General features: G+C 38.2%; 1 protein-coding gene across 3 annotated transcripts in view; it reads left to right on the top strand.

Annotated features, from left to right (window-relative positions):
* The window catches only part of SHANK2 (SH3 and multiple ankyrin repeat domains 2), a 129,900-nt gene that overhangs the window by 16,933 nt on the left and 86,890 nt on the right, over window positions 1-26,077 (top strand). For all 3 annotated transcript variants that reach the window (XM_072422091.1, XM_072422090.1, XM_072422092.1), the window contains exons 3-4: window positions 7,992-8,074; window positions 15,724-15,848. In XM_072422091.1, coding sequence (XP_072278192.1) covers window positions 7,992-8,074; window positions 15,724-15,848 — 208 coding nt within the window. The remainder of the gene's footprint in view (window positions 1-7,991; window positions 8,075-15,723; window positions 15,849-26,077) is intronic.

The following is a 26,077-nucleotide window of genomic DNA, read 5'->3' as shown; positions in this document are numbered from 1 at the left end:
AGAAATATAAAATATAATTTAATGTTTTTTTTGCAAAAAATAAGGCAGTATACTAATTAATAATGAATAAATGGGTTACCTGGTCCCAGAGAGATAACACATGGGAAGAAGTGAAGATAACCTTTCCAGCCAGTCCAAAAATATACTGGTATGCAGAAATCAATTTCCACAAAAGTGGGGTCTAAAGTAGATAGTGAGACAGAACGAGTTTACTACTAGTTTTGTTGCAGTTAAGGAGTTGCTTGTGGACACTTCAACTGTATCACTATAGGAGACAGTATATAGGTAAATAGTAAATAGGGGATTGCCTTCACCCTAATAGGTAGAAAGGATATATAGTGGGTAATAAAATCTAATTATTATCTGGTGCCAACTGATGTGAACAGACGATAGGACAGGCTGCAGGCCGCAGCCGGATCCATCTTTAGTAGATGGGTGCAGCATTAAAGGATGCTGCACCATGGGGAGGTTGTGGAGTGAGAGTAACCTGATGCATTAGGACATAAGTGCCGATGCCCCGTCCCCATAAGCCAGGCGATGAGGGATTTGAACGGGAAAGAGAGCTGATTGGCCAAGATACTTTGAGTGGGATTGTAAAACAGTGATATTATTGGAAATACTATAAAAGTCGTAATGTTGTGAAAAGGAATACCCATGATCATATATATCTCATACATAATATTTGAAACATGACATATGCAGTGGTGACATCAATAATCCAGACATTTTGTACATAATAGTAAAAAGGTATAAAAAGTATTAAGTTGTTTTAAGTAAAAATAGTTTTTCATTCTTTTATATCATTTGTCCGTACAGCATTGTGAATATATTAACAATTGATGATTCATTTATGGAGGCTGTGAAATAAATTGTTATACATTTTTAAACATAAAATTATAACATAATAGAGTAATGATTTACCCATCTTTAATAGCAAAAAATGTGTAGAAAAAGTATACAGATATAGTATCATTATGTAGTCTAGGGATAGAAATATATATATGCTAAGCCTGAGCCTAAAGGGTCTATATAGTATAGAACTAGAGGAACGGCTTGAAGCTAAATGCTTCATTAAGCCCTGGTGGGGGATTACTATGGTTGTGGCAATGGCAATACAATCATTGGAGACAGACAAAAAGATCATTGGCATCATTACTGAGGTCTTGTTGAGTTAGATTTAGTACTATCCAGACACCATCAGATGGGAGGACAGCAGCCACAGCTTAAGGAACTCTTGGAAAACTCTGGAGGAACCCTAGCTGAGAGTGGCTGCTTTACACTGTTTTTGGGTTAATGATTCAAAAAGAATACACCAGGCCAATCGGGCAAGCATAATATAGTTAGGCTTATAAACAAGCCTGAATAATACAGTTACCTTTGTTTCCTAATTTGTTACATGTTGTTTGCAAATAAATAGCACAGAAAAAGGCAGAATTAAAATCAGTACCCTGTGCTCTGTATATAGGGTGATGGTGTGCTTTGTCATGCGGTATACCAGCACACTAATTTCAACAATAAATATATGGGTAGTGCTTTCTAAACTGATAATATGTATGCACTTCACAACACAAGCTAATATGTTTGTATAGTTAATAGCCACCTAATGCCATATATCAGTTTATATATATCTGTGTGAACAACCCAATAAAATACAGTTCACAAAATAAAATAATAAGTCATACAGGTTATCAAGTCATAAAAAATCCTTGGTACCAATCCAAGAAAATACAGTCCACATAATAAAATTGTAATAAGTCATAAAAATGTTCATTCCATAATAAAGGTGAATCATCTAAATCCTTCACCATCAATGGACACACACTCACCTCCTTATTACTTTCTCCTATGTAAAGTTACAATACAATTGAATGTCCCCCACAGTGAGTTTGTTTATTCTTGTATCTGTCTGCAAAGGTTACATCCACAACGTCTTAGTTTCCAATGTTTCTCCCACAATAATAAAGAAAATACTGATATTGCCCTATTTTTTTTTTATTTTGAACATTATAACTTCACACATAAAATTCTGGTATTCATGGTGCCTCCAAGCAATAGTTATGTGACCCCCATAGAAGCAAATCTCCTGTTTTAGGTTTCTGATATGAACTGCATCTGACTTCCAGTATAAATGGCTTGGCTCAACCCCAAAACCTGTTTTTTACTCAGACTTTCTTAAGGGTAAACCCCCCAAAACATATTGTCTACAGAGACTTTCTGAAGGGTAAGACCCATCCAGGAACACAGGTTCCTAAAACACCCACTATAGAGCCAGTGATGATAATACTTAAAGATCACTAGATGTCCTTCATTGCTACCCTTACTGCTTTTGGATTGTCTTGTTGCTGTAGTAACCTGATGCAATTTTCAGTGCCACCCCAAAACACCTCCACAAAGCAGGTCACTGAGAGTGTGCCATATGATAAAAATGGTGCAGGTACATTTTGCTTTTTGCTGTGGAGGTCCATTAAAAATGAATGCTCTTCCTTACTGCAACACATAACGTGTGTAATCTGTGGCATTCACACAAAGCTCCAAACCATTTGTTATCATTTATCCAGGTTATGTTATATCTATTGGCAGTTAGTCACATTATTCTTGACTTGATTATCCAAGTCACTTCTTCTGTTGTATTTATGTCAGGTCTTCACACAGGTCGCACAGACACACCTTCAGTCATCAGATCTTGGTTTTCCAAGAACAGGGTAGCTTATGATAATTATTTTTTTGTTGTTACAAAATCCAATTTTTTTGTGAGTCTGCATGGGTATTCATCCTTCAGTTTAGATGGGATATCCAAAATTGTACTAATGATGTTAGAACATGAAAAGTTGGAAATCTTCCAATGAGATTTCCCTCACATTCCTGTACATCCTATTGCGTTTCGCCAAAAGGAAGTGAAGTGGCTCCCTACTGAGATACAGACAGGAAAAAATATACCTGAAGAGGCAAATCAGGAGCACTTTGCTCGTACTAGTTCTGCAATAGCCCAGGGCTGCTGAAATACAGATCATCCAACTCAACATGGGACTTCTTACATCTGACATTATTATGCAAAGCAAGTTGTCCATCTGCCTCTAAAAGAGTTTCAAACCTGCACTTGATAGTTGGACAACAAAAGGTTAAAGGTTTATTAAAGGTTTATTCTTCCTATCTATATTTCCATGTCCCTGCCTCTCACCTGCTGATGATATTTTTAAATAATGTCTTCTTGTTCTCATTGCATTGTTGCAATTATTGTGTCTCTTCCTGCCCTATTGAATGCAGGCGGGTCATAGCTCCTGGGAGGGGCCAGCAAGGTCCTGTATATAGCTTCCTGAGAATGTTACAGCACCCTGTCTCTATACGCTGCTCAAAAATGTGAATGTTGAATATCTGTACAGTGTAGTCATGTTGGTAGGAGTAAATTATGGCTTTCCTGTAGACAGATTTATAAGCCTTATGTCACCTAACAGCTAAAACATGTAATGTAGTTGCCGTTCTGTTTGATCAAACATTAGACGTCTTGGGGTCCAATAAAAAAGTACAACACATTTTGTGCTTTGTATATGTTGTTACCATTTCGCTAGCTTTGGGGTGCTGGGAAGAAGAAAAAAAAACAGAAGTAAAACTAATCATATGCTCTTGTCATGTGATTGACGTCTCCTCCAATCATGGAATTTTCTTCTGCATTGACCTGACTCCACACTGCATCTTTCATTACAATGTTGTGCATTCAAATGGATTCACAGGCCTCCAATCAGAATTCATCTGACTGAAGTAATATAAAGTTTGGTTTATATAAGTTATTGCTAATTAGTTTGCTTAATCCAGAATGATAGTTATTTCTCATTAGGCTAAAAGTTCTACACTGTTAAAACATTACTACTCTGTTTCCCCCGAAAATTATTTTTTGCTTCAAAAAATGCACTAGGGCTTATTTTCAGGAGTTGTCTTATTTTTTCATGAACAACAATTGACATTTATTCTTGAACAAAAAATCAACAGTTATTCAAATACAGTCATGTCATCATCTTCTGGAACAGGCATGGGGCAAACTACGGCCCAATAAGGTTGTTTCTCCGTCCCTTTGAGTGGTCCGCGGCTCTGGCCGGTCCCACCCCGAGCAGGGTTAGGAGAAGGAACCCGCTGGAGGGGGCACACCAGCCAGAGCCGTGGAATACGTCCCCTGTTTGAATCCTGGCCCGTGGAGGTTGACGGGCTGTGATGGGAGAGATCCGGGATGGGATAGATCCGCCAAGGGAGAGTGGACGGGGTTATGTCATCATGATGTAACGTTCAGTGGTGTCATGATGACATAACCCCGCCCACTCTCCCATCGGCCCGGCCCCTCTCTCAAATTTTATAATAGATTGTGGCCCGTGACTGAAAAAGTTTGCCCACCCCTGTTCTGGAACATCATCATAACTCTCCAAACCCTGAATTCCATCTTGAATTTCTTGTCACGCCATTTCCTTTAGAACCATTGGCCCCAATTTCTCATGTCTAGCAATAGCGATTTTCTTAAATGAGCACCTCTTGTCCATGTATTTAAATAAATATTGTAGCTTAATTTTGGGGTAGGTCTTATATTTCGAGCCTCCTCAGACATACAGAAAAATCATGCTAGGGCTTATTTTCAGGCAAACAGGGTAGCTGGCAGGTCACCATAGCTTATTGCACATAATAATTGCAGTCACATATCAGGCTTTACTTATTAGTGTCTGACAAAAAAGCTGCCAAGTACAAGTATTAAAATTTCAGGTTTCCTTTTAATTAAAAGATCATTTTAAAAAACTGGAGTAAACTATCGTTCAGCTAATTCCCACTGAAATTATTTAATCTCTCCCTTCCCACTAAAATAGTGAATGTTTCAACACTTCAACAAGGTGAAGGACAGACTATTCTTCTTGATCATCCCAGCCCATCAGTTTCTGCATGCTATTGTAGACATTAAAAAAGGGGTAGAGGGGTTCAGACTGCTAGGGGAGACAGGCCTTCCTTCCATCTCTTTCAGATTTGAAGCCTAACAGTGGCCGAGCTTCCCCAATACTGCAAGGGACAATTGCTTTTTTATATCTATGAGGGATATAAAGAGCAAGGTCACTTACTTTATTACCTTGCTCCTGCAGTATCCTCCTGTAACCCATCCCTTGCATCTTCTTCCATAAGCCACTCTTGGCTGCAGTCAACGATTAAGAAGTAATCCCTTGCATTGTAGGAACTCTGATCCTGCGTTGTAAGTGGAGGATGCCAAGGGGTCTGCCCAAACCTGCAGAGTAGATGGAAAAGGAGCCACACCAGCCACCAGGGGAGCAAGAGATAAGGAAGGTAACCTTGCTCTTTACATACCCCCTACACATAAATAGGCATTTAACTTCATCAGCTTTTGGTAGCCTAACTTCATGTTAAGTATTTGGCAGATCATGGAATTCAGCTTTAAACAAAAATACAGTGCAGGGAGCAAGCAGCGAATACTATTTGCAGTTGTTTATTACAACCCTTCAGAATTATTTTGTATTTGTCTTTTTTAAGTAAAGTGATTTGTGATTCTTTCCTAAATAAGGCCTAGCGTCTTAATTGTTACTAGCAGTTAAAGGCAATTCACAGTAAAGTCAGTAACAGGAAATACTCATTTGTTGTCACCCAAGCTTGTACTGTATTTGTGCAGGACCTTTGCCACCACCCCACAATACCTGCAGTCTCCCAGTGACATCAATGTTCCCTGAGTCAGTACTACTCATGTTGCACAGAGTCATTTCTAAACTTTTCATCATTTGCGGCGTCAGTTCCCAATGTGTTCTCCAAATTATCAGAGGGTTCAGTGCTGGAGGCTGTCACTTTCTGACTCTCAGAAGCAGTGCTAGTTCCAAGGCAGCCATATCGCTTTTATTGATGCTGTACTGGTATGGTTTACCATAAAACTAACACTTCAATGTAATAGCAGCCTCCAGCAATGAATGCAAGCCTTGGCTGTGACAGGCAGTGGCCATCCTTACAGGTCCCCATTAAAAGTGTGAGGTCATATTAGGTAAAAGGGAAAAGAATCCTCATCACAAGCTGAAGCACACTTGCCACTGACTCCTAAAGACATATCCCACAAACAAAACTTTTTGTCTTAAAGGAAAAACAACATAGAGACGTTTTTTTTTTTTTTGTGGCAAAAGATCAATTGTATTAATGATTCGTTCTCATAAATACATAACAATATTCATTGTAAGATTTCAAATGTCTGGAACAACATGGCCAGATCATTTTTAAACTAGCCCAGCTTGGGCACTAGACAAGAAACTTCTGTCAGGAATATATAACAAATTATTGAATTTGTTTAAAAGAAAACCTGTCGCATACGTATGTTGATACCCAACGTGTTTCGCCTGGCTTAGGCTTCTTCAGGGTTGACGCTACGTTTAGCAAGGTTGAACACAACTATCAGACAGTATATATTCCTTTAAGGTATGTCACGTATATTAATATGACACATATGGGGACAAAGGTCCCAAACACATTGAAAATGACCCAAAAGCGTCTGCTGTGGAGGGGAAGGGTATGGAGTAACCACCCAAAAAAGGAGAGGACCTTGTGATGCCCTGGTGGTGGAACACAAAGACTGCAGCCGCGGTCTCTGCAGATCAATTCAGCAGAGTGAGTGAGTGGACTAATTATTAATGCTGTACTGGTATGGTGTACCATAAACTAACACTTCTATGTAATAGCAGCCTCCAGCAATAAATGCAAGCCTTGGCTGTGACAGGCAGTGGCCATCCTTAACAGGTTCCTATTAAAAGTGTGGGGTCATATGAGGTAAAAGAGGTAAAATTCTCATCAGGTGCTGAACCACACTTGACACTGACTCTTAAACACATATCCTACAAACAAAGCTTTTTGTCTTATGTTCCATCCATGTTTCATGGTTTTTGCATGTCACATGACTGTCCCCCTAAAGACGATAAATGAGACTGTTCCCCAGAAAACAAAAAGCTGCAGCTGATTCTCATGTCTCTGTCGGTCCTGTCACTGTCCATCTATCAATTTCATCCTAGACAGCAGACCAGTCCTTATTACCGGTGTAACACCTTTCCCTGCTGGAGACCTGCAGGATTTTCTCAAAGCCCTTCTTGCATCTCAGGGGTTAATTCTGTTGCTAAGGTGGCTTTAAAGTCATCTTTGGAGGAAGAAAGACACTCTGAGAGTGTAAGGCTTAGCTCAGGCCAGTAATTGACGTTTTGATTTTTGGGCTATTACTGTGGCTTGTGCCTGCATCCTCCTGAGAACAGAGTCTGCCCTGAAACTACTGAGATGATGCAGTCCTCTTAATGCTGTGGAAATTTGCACAGGATGACGCGGAGCTACACGTTGCTGGCATTCTAGGCAGTCACGTGACCATGTGGGATCCTTGCAGCATGCAACACTCACTAGGGCTGGAAATGGGGTTTTGATGCAAAGCTTAGATTTTTTTTTTTTTTTTGTTATGTTTTGTTTTTCCCCTTGACTTAATGTGTGCCTTTAGCTGGCTCGGACAGGAAGCAGAACAATACCCTGGCAGCTCCATGATGCCACCTGATTCCTCTGTTTGGCTGTGTGTTTTTGTTTGGGAGAAGACCCTGGTGGATCTATAGCTTGCAGAGTTTAAGGGATCGTTATTCAATATACTTCTTACTGGTAGTTCCTCTGGCACATAGCTGACATGATCGCTCGCTCCTCCAGCCATTTGTACATAGCAAGGATCATCATGTCGAGTGCCTACCTCTGTTTTCTGCAGTCTCTCCTCCTCCAGTCACTTCTCTCACATTCTGCCATGTAGTACTGATCCTGTCGGCTATTTGTTTTGTTTTTTTTTATTTTGTTTTATTTTTAATACCTTTTGATCTTTAATAATCTCTCTCATACTTGGCTCCTGTTATGCTGTGTGATTAATTGGTGATCATGATGAACATGTATTCTCGAAGAGCAACTGCAGCCGTGATGACAAGGGGATGTAATAATGGTCGTTATGCTCGAAATTCTCCCTACAGTGACTGCATTATTGAAGAGAAGACTGTGGTCCTACAGAAAAAGGATAATGAAGGCTTTGGATTTGTTCTCCGAGGGGCAAAAGGTAAGAGGTTGTGCATGCCATTTGTCAGGTAATGTGTGTGTGTTGTGGTCTTTTTTATATTCATGCCTAAAATTAAACAGATATTATTCCTGATACTCTCAGTTGCTAGACAACACAGTTCTCTTCTGCTTTGCCACTCCTTGTAATTGTATCATGCTTGCATACTGCATTCCAAGTGGTCAGGGACACCTGATTACCACAATCAAGACACAAAAACTTTTTAGGCAAGGCTTAAACATCAAACAGCTGCCTTGGAGGGTCATTGTAAAGCCAGAGGCGTCTCCTTCTATTTAAGGGTTAAAGCAGCTTGCAGACGTTGCTTGGTCGACATACAAATATCTCATGCCTTGGTATTTTTACCGTGCTTCTTACGCAATGACACATAGGAGGGGACTGATGATACAGATGTCTTGGGGCAGGCATTGACAACCAGTGGCATGCAACTAGAAGTCTCAATCTGTCTCAAAGGCCTGAAATATGTAGTTCTTCAACAGCCTTGCTACTTCAGGTGTCCATACCAATGTGTAGTTAAGTTTTTAAACTAGGAGAAACAGGAGAAGAGGGGAGCATCATTTTTGACAAGGTGCCTCCCCATAAGTTTTTATATTTCCATTTCAACTAATAAACATGCAGCACACCATTTATCAAGGTTTTTACGGCGCAGTGATAGTTTGCCATTTTACAAAAAGTTAAAGGTCCCCTTTCATCTATACTACATCCTATTCAAAGCTTTTGTCTTTTTTTCAACAAGACAGAGCAAAATATACAGATTAGGTATCTAGTAATCCACAAAACCATTTTCAAGTCACTTCTTCATCTGTTGTTGATCTGTATGATTGGCCAATATGGTACGGTGCTGTGTCATTGCATGCTACATTGCTTTATGGAAGAAACCCATTAGAGCTTTTAATAACATGAGGCCAACATGTTGACAACCCTTAACATCCAATCCCTGATAGGCCTATTTTCGTGGGACTACCACGACCCAATGAACAGTGATACTTCATTGGTTGCCTTGGATACAGCATTCCTATTTTTGCACTACAATTGAACACCTTGATTTGTTTTGTTTTTTTGTCCAGAATAAATTTCTTGCTGTTACTTACTGTCATGTAGAAGCTATCCAACAATACCAGGACCTGGGGGTTCTGGAATGCTTTTGCTTTTGCTCTCAAGGCCTTGCAAGGGATTTAATGCAAATGCACACAATTAATTTGGTCTGAAGTTCTGAATTTACCTGTAGATGTTGCTCAGAAGGCCACAATTTGTTTCGATCAAGTGGATTTTTTTTAGCTTATCTAAACAGATTTATTTATATATTTTAGAAACCATTAAAAAGTTGATGTACAATTTGTGTAATAGGTTCCCAAAGCCTTAGCACAGTCTGGGTTTAAAGGATGGTCATGTATTTAATGTACAGCGCTGCGTAATATGTTGGCGCTATATAAATCCTGTTTAATAATAAATAATAATAGAAGAAGTCACTTCCGAAAGGTATTTTCAGAAACTGCATGTTTGTGGTGTAAAACTAATACTAACTGTATATGTAAGTTATAAACATAGTTTTGACACTTTGGGCGTAGTTGGATCATCAGTTTTTATTGATTTATTAATAACTTAGTTCACAAAAATACCATTTTTAGCAGTTTTATGATCTAGAAATTCTCATTTTTAGTTACTTCTAAAAGTAAGATGGCTATCCGAATTCAGAAGAAGAATCTTTCTGGTACTTTCAAATCATAAATAATACAAAATGTCTGTATGAGCCCCAAAAGACATAACTTGGATTCCAGTTGTCATTTTCCAGGGCCTACATGAATGTGATTGTTATGAGACAATTCAAACAGTTCTTAGGCCTGCCACTTTTATACAAAAGAGGTTCTGTAACAAGGTGCCATCAGAGGTTGGTCAGATGTTTAGGCTCAAACCGAACATTCTGTAATTGGTTTTGAGACCATTTATTTCCTAAACACACCCAAGAATGCATGTTAGGGAATCAGAAAAAATCTGAATAAAAAGGGAATACATCAGAATCAATGTCAATCTTTTAGTTTTCCAAAAACCTCTCTGATTTGTATATCTTGAAAAAATCATCTGTTTCAATTATTTCATATCTATAGTCAGATTTAAATCAATGTTACCCAGGCCAGATGTTAGACTAAGAATAGGAAGTCTATTCAGTAAAGCATATTGCATTTGATACATTCATTAGCATTTAATATTTGCTTATTCTTAGAACAAAATTGTTTTTAATGCAGCAGACATTTTATCACATACTGCAGATCAGTTACATTTATTGCATGTTATCCTTCGTTGTAATACTCTTGATTTGTGGAGGCTTTTGAGATGTAAAATGTAGATGTCTCTTACTTGGGTTTTCACCCCCTAAATACTACTAATTTCTGACCAGTGATTGTTTTGAGCTTTGTGGACTTTTCAATCAAAATGTAGGCAAACTTGACATTATTGTTGGAAAAAATAACAAAAACACAACTGAAATTACTGAAACAGCTTATTAAATTGACCCTTCAATTGCAATGCCAAGGAAGCAGCTAAATATACAGTTGAAATGCAGAAAGTTTTAACTGTCAAGGATATGTAAATCTGTCCATTTTTCAGATCTACACAACCCTGTCAGAGCACACAGACTAACCTGGCTTTTCTCTGCTGTAGGTATGCCATGTATCCTTGTCACCACTCCGTCCCCAGATTGTCATTGGACAATGAAGGAGTAGGATAGGCATCAGTCACCCTTCTGCTCTTTACATTTGGCAGCATGTGCCTTGTCAGGATTTCCGAATGTAACACACCATAATCATTAGGTTCTTGTTCTGCCACCTCATTTCCCAGTCTTATGTACAAGGCTTTACAGAAAGCTTATACCAAGTCAAATTTAAATGCTTACATAAACTGCACCTAAAATGCATTTTATGATGTTTCAAATGATTAAATAAATGCATCAATTGGTGTATGTTAAATCTGCCTGGAGTTCAGTTTTAAATAGCTTGAATTTTTTTTAATTAGCATGAAAATAACATTTAGATTTTTTTTTAAATATTTTTTCATACGTTAACTGCTGTGTATGACAACGAGCTTGAAAGCCTCTGGTACAGTTTTTTGGGTCAGTAGTATTTTAATGATGTGAAATAATGCGACTCAGCAGGAATGCGGGACCTGTACATGAGCAGATGCCAGAGGGATGCACGTACAGGTGTTGCTGATGTTTTCTAGCAGCAGTGTGTGGATTGGGGGGTGGGGGGCGCACAGGCAGATTTATTATTGACTTTTCTGGAACACGTCAATTGATCCCTCGGCCCAGCCTTTGCCAGTCCTCAGGGTCTTTACGGGACTTCATTTCCAGCAAGCCGCTGTTTACTGCTTATAAAACATTCATCGGGCCACTTTGTGTCAGCTAGCGCTGACCTAGGAGATGTCATACTACATTGATGCCTGTCATGGGCTTGCAAATCAGGCAGCATAATTCCAATAGTGTGAAGCACCCAATGTATTCGCTATTCACAAGTCTATTTATAAGCTTTAAATATACTCCTGGAAATAGCCAAATGAAAGCTGCAAACAAGTAGGGGTGTTTGCATTTCCTTTTAACTGTATAGTTTATGAAGAAAACTAGTTTTGTGGTTTGAGGACACAAACGTGCTGCATCCGTGTTGTAGGCTTCAACCAGTATGAAAAATGCAGTCTAATTCACCAACAATCCCCAAACTATAAACAGAAATGAGACACCGGCTTCAGGTATCTTTAAAGCTTAATTAAAGCTTTATTGGTTTGTAAACTGACTACATAAAACCACATCACATTGTTTTATGATATCCCACTGTCTTCATAGTCAGGCACATGTAGAAAAAAAGAAAAAAAAAAATAGAACCTGTGTGCAGGTGCAGATTTCTCATTTGGACACCTAGGCCATGGCCTGGGGTGCCATGGTACAGAGAGTGGAATTTGTACAGAGGAAGGCATTTGTTCGTCTCTTTGTGGCTAACTGCCCCTAAAATTTCATCACTATGGCATCATTAGAATATAAAACTCTACCCATAAAACTGTGCTGCTCTGTTACATACAACTGCATGCTTCCCTTCCTTGAACTCCAATTTCTCTGAAACAGGAAGGCGTAGGAAAACGAAAATGTAGGTGTAAGTGGGGGACACTTGTGGCTACTACCCCTGAAGATTCCATCACTATGGCATCATTAGAACATACAAAACTTCACCCAAAAACTGTCTTCTATGTTACACACAACTGTCTGCTTACCTTCCTTGAACCCCCATAGTTGGTCCTCTTTGAAACCCATTTTTTCAGGAATAAGGAAATGTAGTAGTAGGAACATGGCTATCTGTCCCTTGAATTGCATTGCTCTAGAAGTATCCATTGCAAAGTGAATAGGGATCAAAGAAGACTAGTGGCTACCTATAACTGACAAGATGCATTGTATGGTTTGTGTAGTTTTTGCTTTTTTGGTTTAGAAATGGTGAACAGGTAGCAATATTTGATAGACCAGCACTGTATGATAGTTTTGGATCTTTAATGCTGCTGTGGGGGTACAGAAGCTCCTGGCCTAGGGGAGAAAAAAGTAAAAACCTGGCCCTGCCTGTGTGTAGTACCAACTCCTTTGCATACTGTAGGCAGTCTGCATTAGGAAACTTACAACTGCCTATTATACCACAGAAATCTCCCCAGGCCTACACTTTGTATGCTTTGCTATAATCACCCATTATGTGAAGGCATCTCAAAACAAGCTGGTACAAGAGGCAGTAAAATAGTTTATCAGTTGCATTTAGTAATTAGTTAGACTGGTAAACTTTTCAGAAGAGAAGCACTCGCATTTACCATTGGGTTTAGAAATTAAAAAAAAACCCGCTGTCACTAGTTATGACCCTATCAAATATGTGCACATTTTTGTATACAGATCTAAAGCTTAACAATGATTTCCTAGAAATTTTTAAATCTGCAAAGGCATAGAACTAATCATTTAGTTACAGTGTTGCCTATAAGCAGACACAATGGACCTGATTTAATTAAGCTCTTCAAGGCTGGAGAAGGTACTCTTTCATTTGTGAACCTAGGTGATCCATCAAACCTGGAATGGATCTGGTTCAGGATTGAAAATATTAGCTAACAGCTAATAGCAAATGACTTTTAAGAAATTCATTACAGGTCTGCTAGAATACCAGGTTCACTGATGAAAGTGTATCCTCTCAAGCTTTAATAAATCAGGCCCAATGGGAGATGAAGTGGCCATTGCAATTATACATCTACTATACATGCTTACAACGATGTGCACTGCTTATATATATATATATATATATATATACTCTTTACAATTTCTGTACAATTCCCTTTAGACTTACCAAAGCTAGGTAAAATGAAGGCTTACCTAAATAAACAACTTAATTTATATCCAGTCAGGCAGGGCCTTATACTACATACGTATTGTTGGATGTAGGAGATTGCATGGTCAGATTGTTATGTCTTTAGTGTGCTGAGAAGGTGGTAGAACCATCCTACCAGAAGATTTGGCAGTTGCACCTGCACAGCAGTCTCTCTTTGCCCTTTTGTATATTAGCCTTTTTATAGTAATTGTTAGCTTATGCAGCAGAATAAAAAAAACTCAATTTCTAGTACCCCTCAGGCCGCATGCACCCAGCAGCTTATTGGTGTATTCCTAATGCAATGTATCTCAAAGGGATGTGAAGTACTTGCACCAGTGACCTACATACAGGAGATTCCTGTTCTATAGGAGCAATGCATATTTGGAAAAATGAAGGTTGACAGCTCACTAGGAATTCTTGACATTACTGTAGCACCACAGGATATAGTTTACTTCCCCTAGTGAGCTCATATGCTGCATGTTCAGCCATTATTCATAGCCTTGCAGACATTATTATTATTACACAGTATTCCTATAGCGCCATCATATTACGCAACACTGTACAAAGTCGATAGTCGTGTCACTAACTGTCCCTCAAAGGGGCTCACAATCTAATGTCCCTACCATAGTCATATGTCATTAATGTAGTCTAAGGTCAATTTTGAGGGGAATCCAATTAACCTTACTGCATGTTTTTGGGATGTGGGAGGAAACCGGAGTACCCAGAGGAAACCCATGCAGACCTGCAAACCCTGGGAGAACCTGCAAACTCCATGCAGATAGTGTCCTGGCTGAGATTCGAACCTGGGACCTAACGCTGCAAAGGCAAGAGTGCTACCGTGCTGCTCCTTAGTTTCTAGATACGAATATTTGAGAGTGTGGTCATTGCACAATTGACATGGACTATATATACAGTACACAAAATTACATAAAGGAATGTCATAAACATACATAGAGGAATATTCTCCTAAATATTAGTATACTAACCAACAGATTCAGTTCAATGGGCATAGATTTATTGAAGAAGAAAGCCAAGTAAAAAGAAAAGCACGGTTTTCAGGGAGCTGTTGCAGTCAATTTTTATAAACCATCAGCATTATTTCCTGTTCCAATTGGTGACCAATGAAATAGACCTTGCCAAGCAATCCATAGGATCTCCCTGTTCTTTTTTACATCCTAAATTTATAAAATGAGATTGTTACATAAAACAAACAGGAAATAAGAAACTATATGACTGGATTCTCAATTTTGAAGGAGATTTTAAAGAATTGTTCTATTGATCTAGCACACACACGCAGATACACACAGAGTCAAGTACACCTAAATTGTAGGGTGAAAATGCTTACAATGGACAAGAGGAGGGAAGAAAGAGGGGTAAACAGAAGTTTGTAGTCTTACATCTCAAACAGCAGACTTGTGACTTAAAATGTGTATGTAATTGGGTGAGGGATAGGGGGTAGGAAAGCTTTATTAGAGTGGTGAGGAGATGGAAGCTTTGTTGTTTTTTATTGCTATCACCCCTGGATATTCTAGGCCAGTGTTTCTCAACTAGGGTTCCTACAAAGGTTGCAAGGAGTTCCTTGAGCAATGAGCAGTTTGTGCCCCTTAGGTCATTGCAACTGATAGCAATGATCTTTTTGGCCATCTGTAAGTGTGACATTCTTCCCACCAGCCAACAATGTAGGAAGCATTTTTGCTACTGACCACAATGCTTATGTACTGTGAGTTGTAAATATAGTAATTATAGGAGGGGTCCCCTGAATATCTGAAAGTTATTTCAAGGGTTCCTCCATGTTAGAAAGATTCAGAAACACTGTTTTAGGCAGTCTATCTGTCCAATACTGTTGCTAACATGTTTTGAGGCTCAACTTATTTTGCAAATTCTAGCAAAGAGGCGGAGTCTCAAAATTTTAGTGGCGGTATCAGCATAGGGGGATTCTGATTGGCTGGTATAGGGTACTACATTTAATAATTTGCACCCATGCCTTTGCTTTAGAGCCTAGTAATTCACATATCCCAACTCATGACTTAGTGGGAAAGGTGACCACGCATGAGACATACTTTATCTTTTTGTTTTATTTTTTTGTGCAAGGTCAGTAAAATCTGAGGCTGCAGAGAAGTTTCTCAAGAGTTTTGAACTGCTACTTTCTAGATTCTAAAACAAATACATGTCCTATGTGTGACTGCCACAAACCCCTATACTTTTCCCTGTGCATCCATCTGTGAAATCATGAAGCTTAAATTTTTTTTTTCCCCCCATTAGCGGACACTCCTATTGAGGAATTTAACCCAACACCAGCCTTCCCTGCTCTACAGTACCTGGAATCAGTGGATGAGGATGGGGTAGCATGGCAAGCCGGCCTGAGAACTGGAGACTTCCTTATAGAGGTAGGCAACCATTTTCAGTTCTGCAGAATCAAACACTTTTTTCTTGTTGCTGAAGTTGCTGAAAGCTGACTGGTTAACATGGGTGATTGCTCCCTGCATTGTCACTAAAATATGTCGGTCAACCAAAAGAGAGGGCTTGGATATGGAGCTTTTTCTTTACAGCGTTACACAGATAAAGTAACATGTCTCTGAAGCTGTCAGTATCTAAATTAATGTGACAATATCATTTAAAATGTGCTCTGGGCACAGCTACATTATTAATTAGCGGTTGCATTCAAGCAAAAAGCAGTGTCCAAAGCACCTGGCTCCATGCAGGTTTTTCATTACAGAAATTTGTAAAAGGTACCAAACGGCAGATTTTCAGCAAAAAAGTAAAATTTGGTTTCTAAATATTCAGGTTGCCCTGCAATGCTTGATCTTGCATTGTATGTGACAGTTTTGCAATACATAAGCCCAGATATATTGTAATACAAATGCACATCAGAACTTGTGTTTCAGCTTGCAGTTCTGGATACTATTCATTCATTTCTCTATCGATCCATGTGTTAAAGCTGATTTGCTGGAAATACATCATGTAAATTGCTTGCTTTATTAAGGCTTGATATTTGTTCAGTGTGCTGTGGAGTAGTATGGCGGTATAGCAAGTTATGTAGACCCTAAGTGGCGCTGGAGTTATTATTAACTTGAATTGAATATGACTGTAAAGCATTTCCAAACTTTGGAACCTTGCTTCAGTTCTGTTTGGTGTGGACACTGAATAAACAGATCGTATGCTGTGGTCTTCTTGCACAGTAGTATTTTGGTGTTCCTCCCATGATGTTTGTGTGCTAAGGAAATTGTCGGTTTACTTTATATATTATTGACAAGGTTATGATGAAGTGCTCGCTTCAGTGCTGTATGGTTGCTTGATGAACTAGGTTTTAGGTGGAGCTTATATTGTTGCAGCAGTCATTTTTGTAAACCTGTTGTGTCCTTACATTTAGCAATCTGTTATTGGAAATTTAAAGCAGGCACCTCTAGGGACCTGCATATATCAAAAGATGACAGCTTTACCAAAATTCGAACCGCTGGATTATGCAAATCTCAATTTACCCTCCCACACCATTACATTAATAGAGTCATCCATCAGTTTTCGGTTACTGTCTGATTTTTGCTGCAGGTCAAAATTCAAAGGCAAATGGCTGTACTGTAATGTATGTATGTGTTCTATGATAAAGATAATTGCTTTGTTCATATATGTCGTCTTTGAATTTCTCATGTGCCCCATCTTGCTCTGAGATCTGACGTTAATAGATTTCCCTATAATAAACCTCAGATAGGATTTCCATACATGTTTTTTTTCATCTAAGCCATGTTGACTCTACAATCTATAGGAAGAGGCAGAACGAGGCATTTGAAAATGACAAAAAAACGTGAAATAGTCATTTTAGGAAATGTAGATGGCGGATTGTAAAATATAGGATAAATGTATAGACCAGGCGTGTCTCCCTTTCTATAATACAATCAAAATTGATCAATAAGACAAAGAGAAAAGTGCAGTAACTAGTAATGAAAATTTGACTTTCACAATTCTGCCTTGAGTAAGCTGACACCTAATTGGCTTCTATAATCTATAGGTCTTGGGGTTAAAAGGAACCGTCATGGCTGGGTTTATGAAAGAATCAAAAAATTTAGCCTTTTACTTATTATACATCTACAGACTTTCAAAATATATTTTTATTTGGCCACTTATTTTCTTGTACCTGATATTTCCATTTGTTAGAGGATAAAAGGTCTGGATCCGGTCAGTTGCCCAATTTACGAGCATGCAGTGTGTGTGAGGTCAAGCAAATGAGAGGGGTAGAAACCATCAAACTCATCCCCATCCAACTCTCATGACAATCAAAGTTTGTGAAGCTTAATAATAAGGAAGATATGTTTTTTCATAAGCAGTACTGCAACTGATTTATTTGAACATAAATCCAGCTGTACCATTCTCTATTACTGGTCCTCTATATTGTACACATTTATGTATTCCAGCAATGGCAAATGTTTCCCCAAAGGCTACCTTTTTTTCTCCCTATCATAAAATCCAGGAATCAAATAACAGATTTTTTTTTTCTATCAACTTACGTATGTCGTACATAAAAATACACAAAGTATAATGATGAAAATGTGAACAAAAGGGTTACATTGTGAGTGTATAACAGAAATTCATTCCACAAGCATCCAATTAGTGTGTGATTTAATGGCTAATAGGAAAATGGGCAGACAAGATGGGCCATGTGGCCGTGCACCATTCAGTGTTCTCATACAATTAACTAATGTGAGCATTCCAACATGGCTGCCCTCGTGGTGGAGGTGCAGGGGCTTGGGTTGCCATGGAGACAGGAACAGTAATCCTGGGTGCTGAATTTAGCATTTTGATGCTGAGCTAAGGAAGTGGTTGATCTGCAGCATGCCAGATAGAAACGAAGGTTAGGAGATGTTTGGCATTTTGCGCTCTGACACAGAGAATGAGATATAGAGAATTTGCAAAGCACAGCTGATCTCCATACTATCGGATTCTTAGATCTAGTGCTGAAAACTATCTGCATTGTTGCACTAAAAATGTTTGGTAGTCATGTTTTAGCATGGCAGTAAAAGAAGAGGTGTGGAAAGGTACTAATTTGGCAGCTCAGAAAATTTAGCTTTTTAGTCTCACCGCTGCAAGATGATTGGTTGCTGTGCCTTGCTATATTTTGCACATTATCTTACTTAGAGACCTACGTAAAGATAAAACATGAACTAAATAAACAGTGCTTAAAAAAGACAAGCGGAAAGAAAAGGACTAGTTGTCAGCTTGGCCCGTGGTATCACTGCAGTTAAATTTCTTCATTACTGTGTGTTTCTGTACATTACTGTGTGTATCTGCACTATCTCTCTGTAAAGAGGTGGCCATCTTGGTAGAGGAGGAGCTTGCTTTCTCACATCAGAGATACACCATATATTAGACTGATGGAGGAATATTCAAGAAGCTGCAGGAGCACTCATCCATAGAGTTCTAAGCTCTTCGGGGCAGGGTCCTCTCTTCCTCCTGTGTCACTGTCTATATCTGTCTGTCATTTGCAACCCCTATTTAATGTACAGCGTTTCCTAATATTTTGGCGCTATATAAATCCTGTATAATAAAAATAAAGCAAAAGCAGGGGGATCTTTGCACTACAGGTCCATGGGCTTCTTTCCAGCAAGTAGAACAGTTGTGGCATCACTAAATCTTACTTCAGATCTCCTGACGTTAGCAGCAGACGTAAACTCTCCTAAATACCTGGAAGTGCACTGCTATTTTTCAGGAGATATTCAATACAAATTTATATGAGGGGAACGGTTTGTCACAATAAACATTTGTAAATGTTTCCCATAACATAGCAAACCTATATACTTTTAGTTCAGTTAGTTCAGTTTATGTGTGCTTTCTTACAATACAGTGACCAAAACTGTACTCCATATGTAAGACATACAATTTGTATACAGCAAAATGTTATATACAATACTGTCCCATGCTTTTATTCTCGCTGCATTTCTTTTTACACCACAAGATTTTAACCAGCAACATGACATTGAGTGAAGGTCCTTCTCTATCAGTAATCCAATGCATATACAGAGGCAATGCTATTACCTTAATCATCATCAAGCTTCTTTTGGCATGTATCTGCCTATGTTTCCATTCTGTATAGATCCTTCTCCAACATATTACTATGCTGTGGAGTTTTAGTAACTCTTCAGAGTTTTGTGCCATCAGCAAAAATGATATTACCGTCTATTTATTAGATGATCATTAATGAACAGTCTAAGTGATACAGGCATTAGCTTTACTGAATTACCTGTTTACGGAATATTTTTACTGTTTGTCTGGAAATATTGTTTAAAAACAAACACATTACAAACTAGAAATTGTCTTTGAGAAGGAAATCAAATATTTCCTTTTAGTTAGGTGGAAAAAAATGTATTGGCCTTTGCTCTTTAACAGTCTATAGTTGTGATATGAAGTGTGTTTTAATATGGTGAGGTGAGCAATGCACAATGTGACCTGGTTGTTCAGTCTTAGTACCATTTACAGTAAATCCCCTATTTTCACTTAGCTGTTCCCCCTCCAAGATATTCACACAATTGAATGGTGAAAAAACACATTTCTTACATATAGCTGTATTTGTGCTGCTGTGATGGCTAAAGCTGGATAAACTGACTTACAAGGAGACATATATATATATATATATATAGCTATTTCACTCTGCTCTTTCATTTTATATCAAAATATATATGTATTTGCATAGGACTTCAAGAGCAAGGGTCCTTAAATACCACAATGGCTTTGGTAGAGACAGTAATGCTTTAGATGGTACCATCTTTGTTCAGGCATCATCAAGGGTTATCATGTATGTTTCTGGACTGAGATGCTGACATATAGATTAGACAATCATGTGTACTACCTGGTACCTGTGCAGTTCTTACCAATTTTTACAATTTCTTGACACAGATCAACAACTGCTTTTGCCTTCTACATTTATTGTTGTAACAAAGTTACATTTATTCTTGTTTGATAGATGGAGAGAGAAGACTGAAGAGCTTCTTCCTCCTGTTTGCAGCAGACTTACATTGATCAATCAACACACTAAAACCACTGACAAGTGAAGTGAATAACATTGATTATCTTGTTACAAGGGTATCTGTCAAGAAGTGGGGTATATTAGGCAGCAAGTAGACAGTCAGGTTTTGAAGGTGTTTTGTGGAAGCAGAAAATATGGAGAAGTGTAAAGATTTCAGTGACCTTGACATGGGCTAAATTGCAATAACTAAACTACTGTTTCTGAATGTTTACAAGCAGCAGGTCTTGTGGAACATTCCCAGTATGCTGGGTTTAGTACCTGTCAATAAATGGTAAAATGGCTACAAGGTTATGTATGCTAAAGGCACTTTGATAAGTGTCTGACTCAAGTCAGTTTAACTAACACCAATGATCTTTTAGGCCAGGGGTGAGTGGGCTGCGGCTCTGGATGGTGCACCCCCCAGCGGGGACAGGAGAAGAACCCCGCTTGGGTAGGGTCGCAGCGGTCTGAGCTGCAGACCATGTCTCCCCCACACATCGCAGGCTTAGGGCATTGGGCTCAGGCTCAGACCTGCGATGAGAGAGTTGGTGGGTTCTGGCATCATGACGCCACTCTGGGGAAAGTTTCTTTCCCATTTGAGTAACACACGGCTCCCCGCACATGCTCAGTCCGGAGTCCGTGCATTTAGTGGTATGTGAGCTATCTGTAGGGGTGACATTTTTCCCACTTGTCAGTAACGTAAGGGGCATTCTTCCTACTGACCACTATAATAATGTGCTGCGAGCTATGGATATAGTAATTATAGCAGGGATTCCCTAAGACCTAAAGATTATTTTTAAGGTGTAGCCCCATGGTAAAAAGGTCAAGAAAGCTACATTAGATAGTAAAATGAAAGTTATCCTTTATCTATTTGATTGTAAGTTCTTACACAGAAATATTCTCTAATTATCTGACAGTATCTTTCTAGTTGATCATTTTTATTTGTTGGTATATCATACCTAAAATGGGAAAAGTTTTATTGTTTCAAAAAAAGAACCTATCCTTACAAATGAGGAATAGTTAGCAAATCTTCTGCAGCAAAGTCTGCAGTTACTGAGACTTTTTAGCAGTTTCTGCAGACCCCTCTTGCATATTGTATCTATTTTTTTAGGTAAAGTAGCGACCAATACTGCTGTGATTAGTAAATGGAACTTTTGCCTCAAGCAACATAATGCCTAGGGACAACTGTGATTATTTAGAAAATTTTTAGCTTAAAATGTAGAATCATTTATCCAGCCTACTCTTAGTTGTTTCAGGCTTATTAGTCCCTGTCAGTGCAGGATATGAAAACCATGGGGAGAAGAGCTTGGGGAGCAATATAGCTGGTTGTAACGCTTCAGCAGACCCCTTTTGCTAGTCTCTCTATGCTAGGGATGCTTGTCAGTAGAGTAGAATCACAGCACACTCATATATTTTCATTAATAATATAAATGCATTTTGGATATACGGTAAAGTTATATGAATACAGCCCTTAAAATCTAAAAGGCTACGATCAAAGTCCTATTTTTTGCCCTTTACAAAACAGTCCTATATACAGGTATTACCAATTAATATATCCTGTTTAAATCATAAATACTTCATAAATTCTTGCCCATTTCTTTATTACCTGTGATGTCATAACTTCCAGACAATTTATTTAGAAAGGTAAAGAAGGCAGATCCCCTCTTTTACCATACTAAAGCTTTATTGGAGATATATATATATATATATATATATATATGTATGTATATGTAAAATATGTAAACATATGTGTACATATAGCTATTATAGTTACTAATACTGGCTAGTAAATGCAATGTCATGTAATTGAGACTGCCCATCAATATTTTAAAGGTTTTAAGTCTAATCTTTGCTTAAAATGTGCGATTGGCTGGATTAGCATTTGACTTTATTCAAAATTCAACTCAAAGTGTTATTGTTAATGATCTGCATATTTCCTGACTTGCATATACTGATCAGTGAACCTGTTCTTTTGACTTGTATGGACAAAACACATTTTTAATTTAAGTGTTGTGCAAGCCAGATACACTATGGTTAGTAACCACATCTTTGTACGTGTCAGTTTCATGTTTTGTAAGCCACTACAATCCTTTAGAGATCACAACACAATGAATACCAAGGGACAGCTTGGCTGGCACAGCTCAGTGCAAGAGCCACAAAGATCAATATTTAGTTCAAATTGCTGATTGTAATGTTTGCTGCACTGTGTGCGAGCATCCTCAGGTGTTAAGTGAAACATGGTATTACTGCAGGTGGTGCTAGATGACAGCCCGTCCTCTATAACCTAGAAGTAGCTGTGTGGAACATCTTGTACTGCTAGTTGATTTCTCACCTCACCCCCCTCGGAATGCTGCGCTGGTACTCTACCCATTGCATCATAATATTTAGGAACGTCTTAACAGAGAATAAAATTGACTTGGACATTCCTAATCAATATGTTCTGAGCCTAGAAAAGGATGTAATTGTAAGAAAAGGTGATACCTATTGCAAAAGAAAAACAAAAGATTTCAACATGCATGACTTCCACACTTGGAAAAATGCTTTGTTAGCTGATCTGCTTTAGCAAAAGCAACTTGCGTGGCTGTCGCCGAATATTTTGTTTAAGTGACCCCGAACAAGCAAGCAAATTAGAAAGACAAGGGAAGTCAGAACTTCTGATCTGTTAATTATTTCAAGTCAGTAACTCATTGGTGGAGACGACTTTTTTTTTTGTTCCTTTGATAAAATGAAGTAGTCACTGGCTACCATATGTGAAGGAATTGTGGAAAACAGGGTCCGGATGCCTTATAAATAAACAGGACATGTGATAAGGGGATTTTTAGGGTGTTTTGTTGGTAGCAGTTGTTGTTTCCATCCTTATTTCTTGTTGTATGTGTAGCTTAGTGCCTTACCATTATTCTATTTACTTTATTTTGGTAATGGCGGTCATGTTTTATACCTGTAAAAGAATGCTTAAACACAAGTAATGCAGATGGCGACTCCAGTGGGAATTGTGTAAGGCCACTAAGCTTGCAAGCTGCCCATATGAGGAATACATTTGTGGTAAAATAATACATAGCAAATTCATGAATATTTATTCAGCCCACAATATGGCTGCCTCCTTGATGTGTAGGCGATATACCAAAGTATATAAGACTGTGAATATTACTAAAGTGTAAAAATAATTTATTCATGCAGTTTTATGCTTGTGAATCTAATCCACATGAGTAGGACATCAGTATTCTCTCTGCTCTCATCTGGTCGTCATGAAACCCCATTATACAGCACATCATCCTGATTTTCTGCATGCCCGCACACTGCACATATTATACTCTCAGAATAACAGGAATATCGCAGCTCTTGCCTCTTAGGAAAGATGTAAAAATTTGGGGATACCAGTTATGGGTTCTCTTTGGGAACAAGTCTGCCACAATGTTTATGCTTTCTGTAAACCTGGAATTCCCAAAGAAATTTTTCCTAGCATATCTTTATCAAAGGTGCTCCCCATTTACAGTTATGTATTTTAAATCCTTCATGTTTCCAAATAAAATGTGTGAAGCTTTTGGTGACTCCATGATAACAGTTTAAAGAATCCAAAATGTTAGTTGCCTTAAAAGCAAACCATCAGAACTTAAATATTGTTTTACATTGGAGCTTTGATGTGTTCTGATTTGAAAAATAGGGATCGAGCAGGGCTTTATTGGAGAAAGGGACAGGCTATGTCATCTGCAAGAAAACATCTGCATGATTCTTGTCTTCTTCTAAAAAATGCTGAACTGTACATGCATATTGATTGACCTGGCCAGGATGACATGACTCCCACAAGTTGAGAGTAGGAGGAGTTCATTCAGTCCAGCGGCCCTGGGACAGGCCAGGATAGCCAGCACATCCTGCCATTCCCTGGGGCTGCTGGAGCTGAGTGAACCCCCCTTCTCAGGAATGTTGGTTACGTCAAGATGGCTGAATATTGGAACCAGGAAGAAAGAAGATATCCTTCAATGCAATGAGGACAGGTGAGTGTATTTTTAAAATTGCCATCAATGTCCTGTCTGATTGATTATGTTGTGGTGAAGTTGGTTGTCCAAATCAGGAAAGAAGTATGACAACTTTGGTTTTCTCTGTGGATACAGTCCAGAGAATGAGTGTGGCCACCTTAGAGTAGAAAATGTGAAAAAGTAGAAAAAAAAAAACAGCAAAAAAAAAAAAACTAATGCAGCTTCCACATCTACCCAGTTAGCTGCAAATAAATTACCTTTTTGTTTGCAGGTTAAACTCATTAACTTTGCATCATCTGACAAAAATGAAAATATCTGCTTTTTTGCAACCCTTTAACAATTCTCATTGACCTTCCCACAAAGTATGCCATGTTAGGGTATCTTAACATAATAAAGAAATGCAAAGTGCTATTATGATGTTCATTACACAATTCCATCAATCAGAGAAGTGAACTAGATTTAATTATCTGTGATTCTTTTCAACTGGATTGGTTGTTACTTGTTTATAACCTCTGATAGAAAAAAATCTTGTCTAGAGATTAACCCACAGCTGCCTTTACAATGGTTCAGTGCAGATTGAGTTAATAATATAAAGAGGATAGATTTTTCAGTTGGAACAGATCCCATTAGGATGCTGTCCTAGACATGTAGTAGCAGCTTCAGATGGGAGGTAATCCTTGATAAGAGATGTAGTGAGATATTTGTCAGCATCGACAGAAATATATAACCTTTGCGTGAGAATCTTTATATTCAGGACATTTTACTCTTCCTGCCACTTGTAGACCCTTTTTAGAATTCAACTGTTAAAGTGTTTTTATTGTTCATGTAGGCATTGTTTTTAAATGTTTCATTTTAGGGCCAAATCATACTAGCCTAATATAGCTTACAGATGAAGCCACATGAAGAACTAGGAGTATAAAAGAATAGGTCACTCTCATACATCTCCAACTCGGTAAAGATTGTGCCAGGAGCTGCATGTACTGGTCTCAGGAATCTAATCTTATATTGGTAATAATTAGGATGTTGTATCAAACTGGGTAGGGAATGTGGTTAATATTTACATAAAATGAGGAGAAAGTGTTTTGCAGTTCACAAACGTAAACTGGGTGAGGCTGATAACACTGCTATATCAAGCAAGCCCAGGTTAGAAAAATAGGCAATCATAAAAAAAAATGCTTCCAATGATTCCATAACTAAATAAAAAAAAAAGCAAATAGAAAAAAATGTTTATAAGGTTTAGATACACTTTAATTCAAAGTGCAAGGTATAAAAAATGAGGTTTGAGACTCGATAATTAGTGCAAAAAAATAATTATGTATGTATACATTATTGATTCATGCATAATTATTAAATACAATCGTTATATTGTATCCCCGTCCTTGTTCACATTTAAATATTTTTGTTTGTTTTTTCAATGTATACAGAGACCGTACAGTCATAGAACTATACCCCTTAAGGAAGCCTAACTGTGCGAAACGCGTCAGGCCGTATGTGACCTATTTAGATCCTATCTTTTAACCACTGTATGGTGATCAGATACATTATTGTATAGTTAGGTTATCCCAACCTTGTGAATGTGAAGGACGGGGATACATCATAACGATTGTATTTAATAATTATGTATGATTTAATAATGTATAAATACATAATA

Source organism: Pyxicephalus adspersus, chromosome 9, assembly GCF_032062135.1.
Source record: "Pyxicephalus adspersus chromosome 9, UCB_Pads_2.0, whole genome shotgun sequence".
Classification (NCBI taxonomy): Eukaryota; Metazoa; Chordata; class Amphibia; order Anura; family Pyxicephalidae; genus Pyxicephalus; species Pyxicephalus adspersus.
This window is presented reverse-complemented; position numbering and strand designations above follow the sequence as displayed.